Here is a 17899-nt window from a genome sequence, read left to right as displayed (position 1 = left end):
CCCGCTGGCTTTTTGTTTTCATTTTAATAACTTAAAATGAAAACCTTTGGTTCCGAGCATGAGTCTGCTTTCTGGGTTCACCTCCGTCTCCGCAGATCCTGACAAGTGCTATATAAATAAATTTCACTTCACTTCAGCTTGATGAGTTTCTCAGCGGTGCTTTTAATATCATTTGCTTGTTTCTTTTCTGACACTTTTCAACTAAACTGAACAGCTTTAGTTTACCTGAATAATCTGAAGGATCATCTCACATCATGCAGATAAAACTACGCTTTCAGCTAGTTGCTCTCAGGGAATCACTTTTCTGATGCCAAAATATAACTTCCTGTCTGTTCAACGGTTATCTTTGGCATTTTTCACAGACTCCAAAACAGAACCGGGTGTCTTTGTGACAAGCTGAAAACAAAGTTACTACCTAGCGGTCTGTCAGGTGTCAACAAAACACGAGTTCCTCTCCTGAATTTGGTGTGTTTTCATGATTTAAAAGCAAAAGAAAAGTAGAGAAAGTGATTTTAAACACCGGGAGTGTTTCCAAGCGTTGCAAACAGACTCTTCTGTATCTGATGAATCCATCTGCAGATTAACTGTGACATTTAATTAATGGAATCAACAACAACGACGACTCTCCTGGACATGTTCTAACAGCACCCTTTATTAGTCTTACAGACACAAAGTTTTGTCAAGTCATTGAAGGTTTATTCAGTCAGAAAGCAGTTCACAATAAAAAAAAACATCTTATAAATATCCAAAACTAGTGTAAAAATAAAATAATTGTTTTTTTTGTTTTTTTACAGACTACACCTAAGGTCGGGGGGGGGAGGAGTGATCCACGCTCATAAAGTTCGGGCCTTGGCTTTGACGACTGAATTGATCCAGTCCACGTAGTTCACCACCCTGGTGTAAACGCCGGGCTTCCCCGGTCGGCCGCAGCCCTCCCCCCAGCTGATGATGCCGTGCAGGAAGCTGACGTCGCCCGCCGCACACGCCAGCGGGCCCCCGGAGTCGCCCTGAGGAAGCACACACAGTGAGCTCACACAAACAACCGGCTGAGTCACACACACTCCAAACCAAATATGAACCTTTTAAACTAAGAAAGATAAAATGTCACAATCGGACTACGTGTTAATTTTAGCTCGATATCTGTAACATTGACTGAGTTATGCGCTTCTTTGTGTTGGCTGTGGCGGCCATATTGAACTGGTGTGACTCCAGAAGTTAATCAGTTGAAGATGGACAACCAGTAGTTGCTTTCTAACATTTTCATTAAAACACATCCAGCGGTTCATAAGACATTTCGCTAACAGACACACAGAGCTGATTCCAGTAGTTACTGGCAGCCTCAGGTTTTAAGCTAAGATGTCACCCAATGTGTGGCGCTTGGCGTATGTGTTGGGGAAACTCTCAACTACTACCACACCAAGATTTAGCTTAATATCTGTAACGCTGACTGAACTGTACCCATTTTTGTGGTTACAAAAGTTGCTTGGCTGTGGCGGCCATCTTGAATTAGGTTGACTCCAAAAGTTAATCAGCTGTAGACGTACATCCAATAATTACTGTCTGCAAGTTTCATTAAAATCTGTTCAGGGGTTCATGAGATATTTTGCTAACAGACAAACAGAGCTGACGCTGATAGTTAATGGAGACGTTTAAATCGCAGACCTTGGACGACCAGCTTCTGCTCGGAGTACAAGTCGGGGATCACTCTCAGCTACTACCACGCCGAATTTTCGCTCAACGTTTGTAAAATTGACCAAGTTATGGACATTTTTGTGTTGCCTAATGTTGCTTAGCTGTGGCGGCCATCTTGAATGTGGTTTGCTCCAAACGTTAAAATGATGTGGATGTTTGTTCAGTGATTGTTTTCAGAGAGGTTCATTCAGATTCGTCAGCTGGTTCATTAGATATTTTACCAACACGGTAGAATTTAGTGTGGTAGTAGCTGTTGTTCACAACTCGTCTTCGCCTAAAACGCTGTTAGATTTAACGCTGTCTGTCTGTTAGCAAAATATCTCCCGAACCACTGGAGGGATTTTAATGAAACTTTTAGGAAATAATCAGTGGATGTTCATCTACAACTGATTAACTTTTGGAGCCAACTCGAATCAAGATGGCCGCTACAGCCAGCTGAACTCTGAAAACACAAGAATAGCTGTAATTTCGTCAGTTTTACAGACATCGTGCTAAAATTGGGTGTGGTTGTAGCTGAGCATCATTCACAATGTATACTCCAAGTGCTCCTTGTTGCAAAAGATTTTTGCTTAAAACGCTTGTGTCAACTGTTGGCGCCAACCGTGTTTTGTCTGTTAGCAAAATATCTTATGCAACACTTGATGGATTTTGATGAAACTTTCATAAAGTAATCATAGTATGTACATCTACAACTGATTAGCTTTTGGGGTCAATCCAATTTAAGATGGCCGCCACAGTTAATCTGTACAAGCCTACACAAAACTGGCGACAGCTCAGTCAGTTTTACAGATATTGAGCTAAAAACTGATGTGGCGGTAGCTGTGAGTCATTCATTCCACATACTCTTAGTTTAAAACTCTGGCGGGCTTGATCGACCTTCAATTTTCCACCAATTCTGAAACTTCCTCAGGTTCCGTTCGAGCGCGGACGCCAACACCGGCATTACTCATCTGCCTCCGAACGCTCCCCTACCTGGCACGCGTCCACGCAGCTGCCGAGCCCGGCGCAGATCATGTTGGCGGTGATGTGGTTGCCGTACACGGCGGGGTCCCTGCAGGTGTCGTCGGAGATCAGCCTCACGCCGGCCTCCTGCAGCGTGGAGTAATTGCTCCCCTCTGGAACATCAACATCACAACGTGTTTATTGAGATAAAAAGGAGCAGAAACGGGAACGCCGTCGGGGTGGTTTATCGACCGGCGCAACGCGGAGGGCCACTCACTCTCATACAGGTGCCCCCAGCCGCTGATGGCGCAGCAGTAGCCGACGGGAAACGCCGTGGTTTTGTCCGGGAGGCAGATGGGCCGGACGAACGGGGTTTTCCTGGCGCAGCGTCCGTCCTCCTTCTTCAGTTTGATGAGAGCTGACAAGAAACGGAGAGTCAGAAGACGGGAAAAATAAGGAAGCGGCGGACTTGGAGACTCTGCCGCGCCCAGCTGTTAGTGTGTGTGAGCGTCGACGCAGCTGTGCGCACGGAGAGCGGGCTTCGGTGATTTATTTATTGGATTTTATTTGGTGTTATGAGGTCGTCGTGTCTCTGTGAGTCGCTGGCCTGCGTGTGATTGGGGTATTTACCGATGTCGTGCAGCGTTGGATTAAACACGGAGAAGTGCTTGGGGAAGATGTATTTGTCCACGCCGAAGGTCTGGGCGTTGGGACCGGTGACGTTGAAGCGGTGCTGGCCGAGAACCACGCGGAGCTGAGACTTCAGGGGGCTGTGGGAAGACACCGAGCTGTGAGCGAACGCGCATTAGACGGGACAATTCCGCTACACCTAACGAGGACACGTTTTTCACTGAGTCCTGGTTTTCTGCAACAACAAACCTAAATGTGAATTTTAAACATTTCACTAAATAGTATAGCACACATGCATCGGTTTTATCAGAGCTCATGTCGCAGAGGAAGAAACCAAAAACTATGTACGCGTATCATAACATTCGACCAAGTATCCCAGCCTTCTCTTGTTGGGAATTGAAGCGAGCTGGACCTGGTTTATGAAAGTTCTCCCATTCCCCCCGACACACAATCATTGCCTGGATATTGCCTGGACTTTACAGGGAAGCTTCGTCCCGTTTCAGCTTCAGATTCCGAGTTCCCGTCGGACGACTATGGAAGAGCCCCAGATGCTCCGTTGTCTCGCACCTCTCGGGGCATCCTGAGGTGCTCCCAGGCCGGAGAGGATACAGGACCCCCTCAGGTGAGTTCTGGGTCTGCTCCGGGGTCTTCTGACAGAAAAAAACGTGTGCCTCCAAGAGGGAGGCGCTCAGGAGGCGTCCTAATCAGACGTCTGAACCACCTCAGCTGGCTGCTTTGAACGCGGAGGATCCCCCGGATGATGGAGCTCCTCAGCCGATCTGTAAGGCTGATCCCTGCCGCCCTACAGAGGAAGCTCATATCAGAACTTTGTATCCGGGATCTTGTCCTTCTTGAAAAGGTTGGAACATAGATGGACCAATAAATCAAGAGCTTTGCTTTTCGGCTTCATTCTTTCACTGTGTTAGATTGGAGCAAATCCTTCGTTACTGAAGACAAAGGCCTAATCCGCTGACCCACCTCCCGCTCCATCCCAACATCACTCGCCAACAAGACTCCCAGATATCTGAACTCCTCTGCTTGCTCCTAACCCAGAGGGATCGTTTACCCCTTTAACCGGTTTCCTCGGACTTGGAGGACCTGACTGCAAACCTTCCAAGTCCACGCTGAAGGTCGTGGTTCGGAGACGCCAACAGAACCGCACCATCCTGTCCTGGAACAGGTTCAAAGAGCAGGACTCCAACCCCGACCGGGAACGAGCTTGGCTTTGTGTTTAAGCTCTTTAACCTTAAATCTTTACTGGTAGAACCGGACATCTTCTGAATATTGAAGGTTTTAAAGGTGCCAGATTTCTGATATCACAGAAAATGTTTGTATTTTACTGGACTTGGCTTTTACCTGTTTGAAAAGAGGCTCACAAAGCTCTTGTCTCGAGGGAGTCAAAGCATCAGAAAACCTTACAAACTGTCACATTTTCTGCAACTACTAGAGTCTGAAAACTGAACATAATGCTTCCATTAGAATAAGTTCTCTGAAGGATTTTAGTTCTTCAAAAGTAGCTCCCAAGGGTAAAAAAAAAAAAAAAAAAAAAGTCTTTAAGCCTTTCTTAGAGACTGGCAACGGCCTATAGATTTTCACATTTTGTTCAGAAATAACACACCATACGGCGGTTTGACTCAGAAAGGCTCAGCCGCCGCGGAGCGTTTTCTGCTTCTCGGTGGCGTACTTAAAAAGGCGTGCGTTGCGTACTTGCGAAAGAGGCAGTGTGCTGCCGTGACGATCCAGCAGGAGGAGATCAGGCTGCCGGCGCAGAAATCGGACGGTCCGATGTAAATGGCTGCCATCCACGGGTGGGTGCCGGGCAGGGCCGAGGTTCCGCCGAATATCCGGCCCCTGGCCACCGCCAGCCTCTTCTTGTGCTTCGTCCCGCACACGGGGCTTTTGGCCGGCTTGGGGGAGTTGGGTTTCTTGCCTCCGGGCGGGACGCCAAACACCACGATCCTTCGGGAAGAAGCTGAGAAGTTCAAACAAAAGAGATTATTTCACACTTGACAGTGGAGTTTTTACAGTAACTTCGACCAAGCTTTGACGAGTTCGATCAGAGTCCCTAATTCCTCTCGGGAACACCTTTTGATTTCACTGCTGGCTTCCTTCCTCTAGAACGACTCAAACAAGTGGCTCAATATGGTGGTAATGTTTGGGTGACAGAGGCTCTTCTTGATGCAGATCGTATGCTGAGGAGGCCACAGCAGATGGGGAAAGCTTGTGAATTCGGTGCCTACGCCTGGCTTCAGGACAGCCGGCCGACTGTGCCAGATCCCACTCAGCACATAAACACTTGGCAGCACCTGACATGACATGTTGATTCAGGGTGACTCATACCTTCTTCCCCTTGAATCCCAGCTAGCCCACGTTCAAGAAAAGCTCTTTAGACCGACCAACTTTTGAGAGCAGCGTGACTCAGCACAGATTAGCTGCATTCTCTGAACTTTGTTTTTTTATCACAAACACTGAAGTTTTTACATTAAACCCAAGGCTGAACTCTAGTCAAGGTACTGAAGGATCACATAGACTCTAAATAAAAATCTCAACGTTGCTTATATAAATAAGCAGTGCAGGATTGTTAAGAAGTTACACTCACTGACAAAACAAGAGTTTAAACACCCGGACTGACTGGTGGAAATGAAATCAAACTGCTCGTGCTCAGAGGTTGTGTGGCTGTGAGATAAACAGTGATTAATGGATCGGATCAAACCCAGCTGGCAGCCAGGGAACACGGCTGCTCCCACGTAAGCAGGGCGTGGCACCCCCTCGGGCCTGGATATCAGCGCTGAAGTCCCCTCCTGTGACGAGTCATCCCGCAGCTGTTGGAGCCCCGATGAGCACCGGGTCGGAATTCATGTCCAAGTTGATCCCACACAAGTTGGATTAGGAAAAGATCAGGGGACCGACCTCGCCGACCACCGGAGGACCTCAAAAATGGCGCGGGTGGTGCGTAGACACGTGCTGTGTCTTGTTGAAGGACTGCACCATGGCGCTGTCTCGAGAGGGGTAAGACATTCGGACACAGGGTGTCACTGAGGTAGAGCTGTGCCATCTGGGTCCCCTGGATCCCTATGGCTCCCCACACCACGACGCCAAGAGGAACTCTGATTTGCCTCAACGCAGCATCGATAACACCCGTCATCCACCCTCATCGTCCCCACTGGAGCCCACTGAGGTCTGTTGAATGTGATACGGCACCACTCTGAACGCAGTCGTCTCTGTCGCGGTGTTAATGACAGTCCCGGAGACCAGGTACGGGACGAGACGGCATGCTGTAAAGCACGGATGTCAAACCCAGTGACGCAAGGGGGCCAAAATGAAAAAATTTGGTCCTAGCCAAGGGCCAATCATGATCAATATTTATTAAAAATGACGTAAATTAACCTTGGTTTTAGATGTATTACGTCAAATCATTTCTATAGAAATATCAATGACCTTTTCCCAGTTCCAGATTATACAGAATTTAGAGCAAACATACTTTAATGAACACAGACAAATAGATCAAACTTCAAAAAACACATCATTAGCTGTCATTTCTTACGCCTCACTCAGCTTTTAAATGAATTTTTTAACATTAAAACTGATTTTTAAAAAAACCATCAACAAAAACCTTATCATACAGAAATTAAAACTATATATTGTTGGCTTCTAAGTCACTGTCAAGAGAAAACTTCACTAATTAGGCTCAGTTTTTTAAAGCAAAATAAGAATCAGAGACTCGATCTGTCCCAGACTGGAGGGCCGTACCTGATGAAATCTAAACGTTATCCTGGGGGCCGGATGAGACGTTACAGAGGGCCGGATCTGGCCCGCGGGCCTTGAGTTTGACACGTGTGCTGTAAAGAGTCCAGTACCCGTGTGTGGACAGCACTGACGTCATGGGGTTCTGTAATACTGGGTGGACGACCCTTGGTGTGGTCTGTGGTCTGTCTCGAGCCAGAACCTTCACGCCGTGTGTTGGGGCCCTCACTGGTTCCAGCATCGGAGCCGCCGTGACGTCTGTACACACACCACGCCCGATGTTTCCACGACACGGCCACCTGGCCTCAGCTTGTGGAGCTTGACCCCGATCAAACTGTCAAACTCCTTCATGTGTCTGCAGTGCGGTTTCATGTGTCCACGAGGCTCCACCTTTTTACTCCCTGTTTTGACCATTGGAGGCACCTGCAACTGTCTGATAACACTGGCGTTTCACTCGTGACGCTACACGCGTGCCCCCTGGTGCCTGTTCCAGACCTGACGGCTCGTTTACGTACCCATCACCGGTCTGAACGGGCACTAAATTACGTTAAAATTGAACAACTCCTTCTAGGCGCCTATATTTTTTTTGTTTTTATCAGTAAAGATGTTACCAATAAACCAGAGTGATAGAAGCTTTCTGGTCAAATATTCCTGTTTTTGTTCCTCATTTATACATACTTTAATCTAATCAGAACACATCAGGGCTTACGAAGACAAACCTTCAGTGATTTAAATCAATCGTCAGGTAAATACCAGCTGTAATCTCACTAAGTGCTTCAGAGTAACACGACTGAACACGAACGGGTAAACAACTGCTAGAAATTAGGACACATAAAAAACAATTATCAGCCCCCTTCTGCGTAGATACAATCGATCTGTGCTTTCTTGTCTTTTCACAAAGTACCTCTGAAGAGCTTTTGCGTCATTATCCGACAGCCTTTCGGCCATTTTAGATGAAACTTGGTCATTTAAGACTTGTTTTTTGTTCCTTTTTGTGGGAATTCTGCTGTTTCTTTCATCCCACCGGGGTCATTTTATGTCAGAATTTGAGTTTTCGTCCACTTTTGTGTCACATTTACGTTACTGCGTCTCATATCTGAACATATTCTACCTCAGTTTAGATTCCTACTGTAATCTGAACCAGTTTTTTAAAAAGCAGCTGCTCGTATTTAAAGCATTAAATGGCTTCTTGAAATTTGTGCTCATTTCTTCACATGTAAAAAAAAAATTGCCCTTTTTACAACCCTATTGTTAAGGGTTTTGTGTGTGTGTATCCATAAATAAACATCTATATAATTATATTGTACCACAGTTTTGTTTATCTTATATAAAAGCATTTTATCTAACTTTATGTATGAAATGTACAACATAAATCCATCTAGACTTAACTTATTTTCCATCATTTGCTCAGGTGTTTTATGCACTTTTCATATCTGTTGTTTCTCCTTTTGTCTAGTTTTTTTCAGGTTTTTTTTGTTCTCTTTGAGGTCCCGTTACACCTCCTTTTATTTCCCATCCCTTCTGTGTTTCGAACGCCCTCCCTGAGCCCCAGTTACTCACACGCGAGCTTCGCACAGGAGGGAATGTTGCAGTACTCCCAGGAGATGGCGCTGTCACTGGTGGTGTAGCACCACGGCCTCTTGTCCCCGTCAGGGTTCCTGCGCAGACGGTGGGAAAGCATGTGTGTGAGTCCACCGTGTCTAAACATCTCACGGAGGAAAACACAGGAAAGTTATTTATTTTATTTTTTTTAGCTCTTTTTTAGATTTGCTTTCCTCTCATCTGTGTTAAGTTTGACTGATTTAGGAATAAAGTTGGACCACGTAAAAGCTGCATTCTTTCGCACATTTTCATACACCTACAACTTGCTGGGGGTATTTCTACATATATGAATGGATGCTGGGTAGTCATGACAACAAGACCAGTTAAGGAAAACGGGAAGATATAAATGGGTTTTGAGATAAGAGCTGCTTCTTTAACTCTCACGGTGGCTTTATGCCTCTGAGTCGACGCAGACATGAGTGACAGCTGCAAGCCGGATCTTGGATCCTGAAAATAGATTTTATAGGAAAAGTACAAGGAAGCCTGGATTTCCTGATAAGCCCCGTCGGTATCGTAGCAACCACCGGAGTCTTTTTTAGTATTTCGTCTTGTTTGCAATAACGGCTCCTTAGCGGGATGTTTCAGCTCACACACACACACACACACACACACACCTGCAGAAAGCATGCTCCCCCAGGCCCTTGGTGGCTGACGGGAACACCGTGCCCACATGGAGCTCATCGAAGAGAAGATCGGAGCTCCAGGGCAGACAGCGGGCGCCGGACGCCGCGGTGCCCGCCACTCCTCTGTAACCTGTGCCCCGGCCGTTGTAGCACTCCGTCTCTGGCTCTGCACACACACACACACAAACCACGGAATTGATCACAACCCTGTCTGGCTCCCACAGGAAGACCTGCGGATGAGGATCAATGCAGGACGTTTACAGTGATCGAGCCTCGGACGGCGGAAGTTCGAATCGCCGAGAGCTAATCCTGAACACCGCAGCCACCACGGGGCGGCGTATATCCGGTTGTTCCGTCACTTTCAGCTTTACGTCTGACTGATTCGAACAAAACCCGGTTGGTGTTACTTACCAAGGCTACATCGAGGCCCACTGTAGCCATTCCTGCAGTGGCACACCTCCTTCCCGGTGGCCGTGATCAGCCGACACGTTCCCAGGTTCTGGCAGGGATTTCTGCGGCACACTGGACACGTAAGCACAAACACTGTCACGGTCTACGAAAAACAGCGAATCAGTAAGTATTTTTTACATTGACGTTTGCGTTTAGCATCGCTTAACAACCAGAAAGAAGACAGGAAGTCAGCGAACTGCTGAACGGGCGAGGAACGGTTGAGTCATTCATGAGCTCAGCTGTAGAACACAGGATCTGTCTTTAGTTTGTTTTGCTTTCATAACGTGCACTTCTGTTACTGATGCTGACTGATATAAAACAGGTCTTGGGTTTTTTTAGCAGTCATTCCAAACAACATTCTGCACGGACTACAACAAGACTGCTCTGCAGTAAAAAAAAAAAAGAAAAGAGTTAAGGATCTGTCATCTACTAAAAGCATCCATTTATCCATATATCCATTATCTACCACTTGTTATGGAGTTGGGTTGCGGGGGCAGCAGCTCGAGCAGAGAAGCCCAGATGTCTCTCTCCACAGCTGCCTCTTCCAGGAGGAATCCACGGCGTTCCCAGGCCAGCTCTCCTATGTGTCCTGGGTCTTCCCTGTCCTCCCAGTTGAATATGCCTGGAAAACCTCCCAAGGGAGGCATCTAGGGGACATCCTGACCAGATGCCTGAACCACCTCGGCTGGCCCCTCTCGATGTGGAGGAGCAGCGAGTCTACTCCGAGTCTCTCCTGGATCATTTAAACTCCTCACCCTGTCTCTAAGGGAGAGCCCAGCTACCCTGTGGAGAAAACTCATTCCAACCTCCTTTGTCCACGATCTCGTTCTTTCGGTCACTACGCGAATCATGACCGTAGGTGAGGGTAGGAACGTAGAGCGACCGGTAAACGGAGAGCTTGGCCTCGCAGCTCAGCTCCCTCTTCACCACGACGGACCGGCACAGAGTACACAATACTGCAGAAGCTGCACCGATCCGCCTGTCGATCTCACGCTCCATTCTTCCCTCACTCGTGAAGTAAACCCTGAGATACTTAAACTCCTCCATTTGAGGCAGCACCTCACTCCCAACCTGGAGAGAGCAGCCCGCCCTTTAACGACCGAGGACCCCGGCCTCAGATTTGGAGGAACTGATCTTCGTCCCAGCTGCTCCAGTGAGAGCTGGAGATCAGGACACGATGACACCAACAGGACCTCATCTGCAAATAGCAGAGATAAGATCCTGAGGCCCCCAAATCAGACCTCTTCCACCCTCTGGAGAAATTCTGTCCTGACTACTAAAAACATCTGGTAAATTATGAAACAAATCATAAAAAGACTGAACCTTTAAAATGAGGTCAAGCAAGAATAGAACGCGACAACATCGACCCCCTTAGTTGTAAAAGAAGATAAGATCCCATCAAACCGTGTTCCAACTTTTTTTTTTTTAAACTCGTTGCTGGAATTGAAAATGAAAACTCTTCAGTCTTCCTCTTTTTCTTTCAGATTTGCTTCCAATGAGTCAGATTGTTTTTGTATTTTTTACAGTGGTCTTGCTTAACGTTTGGTCAGGCTTTCGAATGTTTTCTTTGGTTTTTAGCTGCTTTTTCTCTCATTTTCAGTCCAGCACCTGAGCATTCCCAGATGAATGTTTGTGGGGGTTTTTTGTTCTTATTGTTTTTGTTAAGTCATTAACTCTGACCTATGAATCATCCAGACAAAAAGCTCCTAAACTCATGGAGTATGTCAGTGTTGTGTCTAAGCGAAACAGACAAAACTTAGCAGAAAAACCTATTTTTATTTAGATCCTTAGCTAGAAACCAGCTAGCTGCCAAGCTTATAACTTGCTAGCTATGTCTTAAAAGACAAGTAGACTTTTCTTCGTGTGCCATGACAAACCTTATTTTTTTATTTGCTCAAAGAAGTCATATAACTTCATGAAGAACCAATTTTCAAAGTTAGAAAAATGGAAAATCAGCTAAGATACTAGCTAGCAACTTCCAACCAAGCACAAAAAACACAATTTGTTCTCAGTTTGTTCACTGAATCTATAAAAAACATCAATGATAACCCAATTTGACAGATAAAGGTGATTCCCAATGAGTTGTTAGCTGAAAACTACAACAATTTTTTCCTGTCTGTTTAAGGCACACCTTATTGAGACTGTTTATGTGCAGTTTTTTTTTATATTAAGGTCCAACTCTTCAGTTTTTGCCCTTAAATTGTAAATTTTCTCCAGTTTTCTTTGCAATCATATGCTGAACGATGTGCTATCATGGTCGTACGAGGACTGGACAGAAAACAGATTTAAAGAAAAGCAGCAAAAGTTTGGAAAAGGTTGTCCCTGAAGACCTATAGCTTCCATTTTTAATTTACACAGAATATCAGTTTTGATACTAAGGACGCAAATATTTTGATGTAGCTAAAACAGAGCAGCTTTTTTTTTGTAAGAATGGCTTGTAAGGAGGATGAAAACATCCCAATGGCTATTTCTTTTATGTCAGTAAATCTGTCAAACGCTCTTGAAAATCCATCTGCTGAGCTAAAAAAACAGAGTAAAGGCCCGCAGGGTGTGTCCCACACCGTATACCACCACTCCCGAGTCACAGTGAGTCATATAGTCATACAATATGGCTTTTATTCATCGGTGGGGTTACTCCTGTAGCTATGGAGCTGCGACCAAAGAGCGGGTAGGGCCGAGTCTTTCACATGTTTCGCTTATTTAAGAGGAAAAAAAAAAAAAAAAAAAAAACGTTTCTTCATGCTGAGAGATAAAACCTGATACTTTTATTTTTGCATTTTTTCCGTTGCAGGTTGGCTAAAAGCGCCGGGCACGAACCATCACCGCCAGGTCGCCGTGACCTTTGTTCCCTGCCCCAGATTCCAGCTTCCCACCTTGCCGGCGAAAGCAAAAAAAAAGCAGAAAAAGGCAAAACCAGGACGCCGTTGATGCGCGGCAACAGAGTGAGGGGGGGTGTGGGGATTTACTTGTGTAGTGGACTCTTTGGCACTCGGCTCCCCACACCAAGCACGTGCACTGCTCCACGCTGCGGAGATGGATTCGCCCCCAGGTCTCGCCGACGTCATAATGCCGCAGGTGCAGGGTTTCGTAGCACTTCTCTGGAAGGTGGCGGGACGAAATGTGAGAGGAGATCAAAGAGATCAGTGAAGTCAGCGCATTCTTTGGGTTTTTTTTAAGCGAAACCCAGATCTAGTTGATCCGTAACTAATTATTGTTTCTTTAGCCCCTATGGAAGCGAAGGCAAGAAGGAAAAGATGATGAAATTGCAAAGACTTCCATATATTTATAAGGTCAAAACAATACATCAAATCAGATGTCATATGAAGCAACAGCTCCGGTATTTTGAAGTGGGAAGGATATGAACATTTATTATCTTACCTGTTGCAGATAGCTCCTTGAACAACCTCAGTTTGGAGAAATATTGTTTAATTCTGACCGGATTGACGAGCTAACGGCTGGTCAGAGCGAGGCCAGACCAAAAGTCCACTTTTACAAACCTTCACCTCGTTGTCAGTTTCTCATCACCTGATTCGTCCAGCGGAAACAGGATGGTATTCCTGCGGTAGGTGCTACAGTTGGCTGCTGCTGCTCGTGTTTCCAACCAACCAGTGAATCTTTTGTAAGCAGCCATGTAACGCAAAACTGACAGCAAGGGTCGCAAAACAGTGCTTAGGCGAAAGCCCCCCGCTCAGACTAGCTGTTAGCTCGTCACTCCGGGAGGAAATAAACTCTACGTCTCCAAACGGAGGTCGCTCAAAGAGCTACCTGCAACAGGTAAGACGTTAACTGTTCGTAACGTCTTACCTGTTTTCACAGAACCCCAACTTAAAACATCTGAAGCATCGCTCTGACATGAATGCAGTTTGTATGGAAATACTTTCACATTAGCGCACTTCTTTAAAAATTTTACAAGATTTTAAATCCTTTATTTAACTTGACTGTGAGTACAGTTTGTTGACATGTTCTTTAGGATGTTTTGTTTGCTGCTGGTATATGATTTTAAAAGAAATTCAAGGACTACGGAGCAAAAAGAACAAAAATTTAAGCTTCATATGTACATCTTAAAATTATGTACCTTATTCTCTGTTGCTTAAATGGATCCTCAAACATCTAGTGCTTAATTATGAACAGACTGGTAATAACAACCTACTTTGCTCGCATAACCTTCCAGTGAATTCCTCGGGACAGGAACATCTGAACGAGCCGATCTGAGGGACCGGTGTACACACCCCGCCGTGCCGACATGGGTTCGCCCGACACAGATCAGGTACATCACGGGATGTGTTGTTAAAACCTACAACGCATCAAAAAGGGGGAGGGGAAAAAAAGGAAGTCAGAAGAGGAAAATGTCACACTCTTGTTGGAACAAACGTGCGGCGTCAGTTCGTTAAACTAACCCTCCGATGGAAGACACAAGCCCCACCGCCTGTCCCGGTCGAAGTTACCTGTCAGGGAGCACCTGTGTCAGGAAAACAGGACCATTATAGTCAACTCAGATCATTAGAAGATAACATTCTGACGCAATCTCACGATCTCACAGTGTCTGTTAGCACTCAGAGTGTGTTAGGTATGACTCCCAGCTACTACCGCTCCACGTTTTATTTCGATATCTGTAAATCTGACCACATCACTAAATTCAGGTGTTCCAGTCCCTTCTGTGGCCACAGATGTAAAAAATCAAGCACCTCGGCCTGCAGACTGCTTCTACAACTATTTGTGAAAGAATGGGTTGCTGTCAGGAGCTCAGTGATAGGATGCCACCTGTGCAATAAATTTCCTCTCTACTAAATATTCTACACTGTTAGTGGTGTTATAACGAACTGCAAGTGATTGGGGACAACAGCAACTCTGCAACAAAGTGGTAGGACAAGTAAAACCACAAAGTGGGCTCAGCAGATGTTGAGGCTCAAAGAGCACAGAGGTCACCAACGTTCTGCAGAGTCAACAGCTACAGATCTCCAAACCTCATGTGGCCCTCAGATCAGCTCAGGAACGGAGAGCTTCATGGAATGGGTTTCCATGGCCGAGCAGCTGAATCCAAGCCTTCCATCACCAAGTGGATCCATCACCACCACTGGACTCTGGAGCAGTGGAGACGTGTCCTCTGGAGGGATGAATCACGCTTCTCTGTCTGGCAATCGGATGGACGAATCTGGGTTTGTCTGACTGCATTGTGCCAAATGTAAAGTTTGTTGGAAGGAGGATTATGGTGTGGGCTTGTTTTTCAGGAGTTAGGCTCAACTGCTTAGTTCCAGTGAAAGGAACTCCTAATTCTTCAGCATACCAAGACATTTTGGACAGTTTTATGCTCCCATCTTTGTGGGAACAGTTTGTTGATGGCCCTTTCCTGTTCCAACATGGCTGAGCACCAGTGCACAAAGCAAGGTCCATGAAGACAAGGATGATGGAGTCTGGTGTGGAAGAACTTGACTGGCCTGCACAGAGTCCTGACCTCAACCTGTTAGAACACCTTTGGGATGAATTAGAGCAGAGACTGAGAGCCAGGCCTTCTGCCCAACATCAGTGCTTGGAGGAATGGTCCAAAACTCCTATAAACACTCCTAAACATGTGGAAAACCTTCCCAGGAGAGTTGAAGCTGTTATAGCTGCAAAGAGTGGGCCAACATCATATTAAACCCTGTGGATTAAGAATGGGTTGTCACTCAAGTTCATCTGTGTGACAAGTGAATACTTTTAACAATATAGTGTATATTTAATTGTCTTTGTTAAAGCTGATTAGCTGTACTGGCCATCATGAATTAGGTTGACGCCAAAAAGTAATCAGCTGTAGATATACGTCCGATGGCTACCTTCTGAGAGCTTCAATAAAATCTGTCCAGCGGTTCATGAAATATTTTACTAACAGACAAACAACTATGACTCCAATAGGTGCCAAAGTTTTAGGCAAGATCTTGTGCCATATGTAGGGCTCGGAGTAGTCTCAGCCAGAACTACACCAAACTTTGAGTCAGTACCTGTAAAACTGATTGAATTACAGCCATTTCTGTGTTAGCTAAGGTCAGTTAGCTGTGGCGGCCATCTTGGATTGAGTTGACTCCATTGGTTGTAGATGTCCATCCAAGATGTGTTTGTCGACACTATACAACTCCTATCAGTTTTAGATTCCTGCACACATTTTACTTCAACACTGGCAGGATTTAGCTTTGGAATTAAAGGTTTTCACAATAAACTCCCCCCGAGTTTAACCCCGTTTTATAACGGCGGCCACGTGGATCATCAAACAACCACAAGGTAAACATCTGTCACTCTGTAAAATGTCTGCAAGTAAACGTTGCGGTATAAAGTTGATGATTGCACATCTGCAAACCTTCAGGCAGGAACTCTGTCAATCATCCACCGGGTTTTCTCCGACATACCTCCGTGCGGCTCGCCGAATTTATGGCGCAGGAAGCTTCTTTGCTGCTGAGCTCACCGCTGAGACAAGTGGGTGTCCGACTGCGGAGGCGGGTGTGGGACGCTGTAGCTGCACAAAGGTTGCTCCGACTTGTTCCCATCCACCCTTCCTGTCTCAGCTCCAAGTCATGACGACTGGAAAGCCCTCCAGCGACTCGTATGTTGGTTGTTTTTTTTGTCTTTTTCCAAACTAATAAAAGGAAAAATGGCGTTGCTGGGTTACGATCTGAAGCAAACCATCGTGGTTTCGTTGAAGCAGCTGCTTGAGCGCCCCCGGGGATAAACTGAGAGAACCGCTAAATGTGGCGCAACCTCAAAGGTATTAAGGGTTTTGGAGAGAACGTCTGTAATTACCTAATGCTACTTTTAATAGAGTCGTTTAGGAGAACACTGGTTTTAATAAAGGTCTCGTATCGATGCTCTCTTAAGCCTCGTATGTGGAGAAAGGATGGAGTGGCAGAAGAGTTGGTCGCATCTAAAATACCGTGAAATGTTCTGCTCCGTAGCTGAATGACCCTCAGCTACTACCACAGCAGATTTTAGCTCGGCGTCCGTAAAGCTCACCAAATTAGAGCCATTTTTTGGCGTTGGCGAATTCCCGTTATTTGCAGCGGCCATTATGAGTCAGACTGAGCTCAAAAGAGAAGCTACGTTCTCAGTCTGTCCAGAGGTTTATGAAATATTTTGCTAACAGAGACGCGGGGTCGTACTTTTCTGCGAGTTTCATTACAATTCGTCCAGTGGCTAATGAGATATTTTGCTAAAAGACAAAAAGACACATCCTTTGCCTTTCAGCGGCGAACAGTAAAGAAACTCTCAGAGCGTGATCACTGGTCGCAACATTTGGAACCGCCGCAATTCAAGATGTCCACACAGCTAATCAACTTCGGCCCACGCAGTAAAGACTGTAACCCAATCAGTTTGATAGAAACTGAGCTAAATGTTGGCATGGTGGTAGCTAAGCATTGCCCCCAACAATCACTCCAAGCGCCATTGGCTGTTGGCGTCAGCTGTCTGTCTGTTAGCAAAATATCTCATGACCCGGCGGACCAGTTGAGACGGAGCCCTGAGAAAGCGAGCACCGGATGTACGTCCACATCTTGCCGCCACGAGTAATCGGCCCAAAGGTGAAACTCGGGAGTGGTAGTAGCCGAGCATCATACATAAAGCACTAACAGATTGCGCGACATTTGAGCAGAAACAGCTGTGGCTCCAACCCGTCCTCCCCTCGTGACGAGGCCAGCTCAGTTTATGGGTCCAGCGATAAGCGTCCCTTCGAGGACAGCTCGGCCCTCGAGGTGAAAGGTCACAAGGCGACATCGGTGGCCGCTCGCCCTTTTGGAGAAGAAGAGGGCCCTTTCAGCCAGGACTCACCATGGCTTGGAGGTCAGGACGGTGATGCAGTGGTGATGGAGTCTTCCTCCCTGACGAAATGGGAACGTGCATTCTTCACCAGATGTGGTAAGAACTGGGAACAGAGCCATTATATAATGACTTGAGCACCGAAATCTGACAAATACGCACGATATTCACTCCGTACTTCTGCACTGCACTTATACAAACTTCACTTTTCCCTTAAAGCCCCGTGCACTGAATAATCCTGCCAGCTGATGCTCCAGTGGTTTCACTCAGTAATAAGGTAGTTTGAAGACAGGACAGAGGTAAAAACCCACCTTTCCTCTCCCTGTAAGGCTCTGTGGAAACCCCTGCTTCCTCTCCAGACACTAATGTGAGCTGAAATTGTAAAAAGGAAACAACTTGTTTTTACTTGCTCCTCTGGGTGTTTTTTTTTTTTTTTTTTT

The 17899-nt window shown here is 46.0% G+C and overlaps 1 protein-coding gene and 1 long non-coding RNA gene across 2 annotated transcripts in view; one reads left to right on the top strand and one right to left on the bottom strand.

Annotated features, from left to right (window-relative positions):
- Positions 1–630: 630 nt before the first annotated feature.
- The window catches only part of LOC108248509 (hepatocyte growth factor activator), a 17527-nt gene continuing 258 nt past the window's right edge, over positions 631–17899 (bottom strand). Inside the window, exons 2-14 of the mRNA XM_017437327.3 lie at positions 17771–17831; positions 17472–17565; positions 14081–14142; positions 13834–13977; positions 12650–12781; positions 9645–9755; positions 9225–9399; positions 8569–8666; positions 4972–5236; positions 3265–3404; positions 2912–3052; positions 2665–2807; positions 631–1007 (exon numbers count right to left, since the gene is read on the bottom strand). Of these exons, the coding sequence (XP_017292816.1) occupies positions 834–1007; positions 2665–2807; positions 2912–3052; positions 3265–3404; positions 4972–5236; positions 8569–8666; positions 9225–9399; positions 9645–9755; positions 12650–12781; positions 13834–13977; positions 14081–14142; positions 17472–17565; positions 17771–17831 (1740 nt within the window). The 3' untranslated portion in view covers positions 631–833. The remainder of the gene's footprint in view (positions 1008–2664; positions 2808–2911; positions 3053–3264; positions 3405–4971; positions 5237–8568; positions 8667–9224; positions 9400–9644; positions 9756–12649; positions 12782–13833; positions 13978–14080; positions 14143–17471; positions 17566–17770; positions 17832–17899) is intronic.
- The window catches only part of LOC119617194, a 3037-nt gene continuing 2655 nt past the window's right edge, over positions 17518–17899 (top strand). Inside the window, exon 1 of the long non-coding RNA XR_005233410.1 lies at positions 17518–17758. This is a non-coding gene — a long non-coding RNA (uncharacterized LOC119617194). The remainder of the gene's footprint in view (positions 17759–17899) is intronic.

The sequence above is a fragment of the Kryptolebias marmoratus genome, linkage group LG7 (assembly GCF_001649575.2).
Source record: "Kryptolebias marmoratus isolate JLee-2015 linkage group LG7, ASM164957v2, whole genome shotgun sequence".
Lineage (NCBI taxonomy): Eukaryota > Metazoa > Chordata > Actinopteri > Cyprinodontiformes > Rivulidae > Kryptolebias > Kryptolebias marmoratus.
This window is presented reverse-complemented; position numbering and strand designations above follow the sequence as displayed.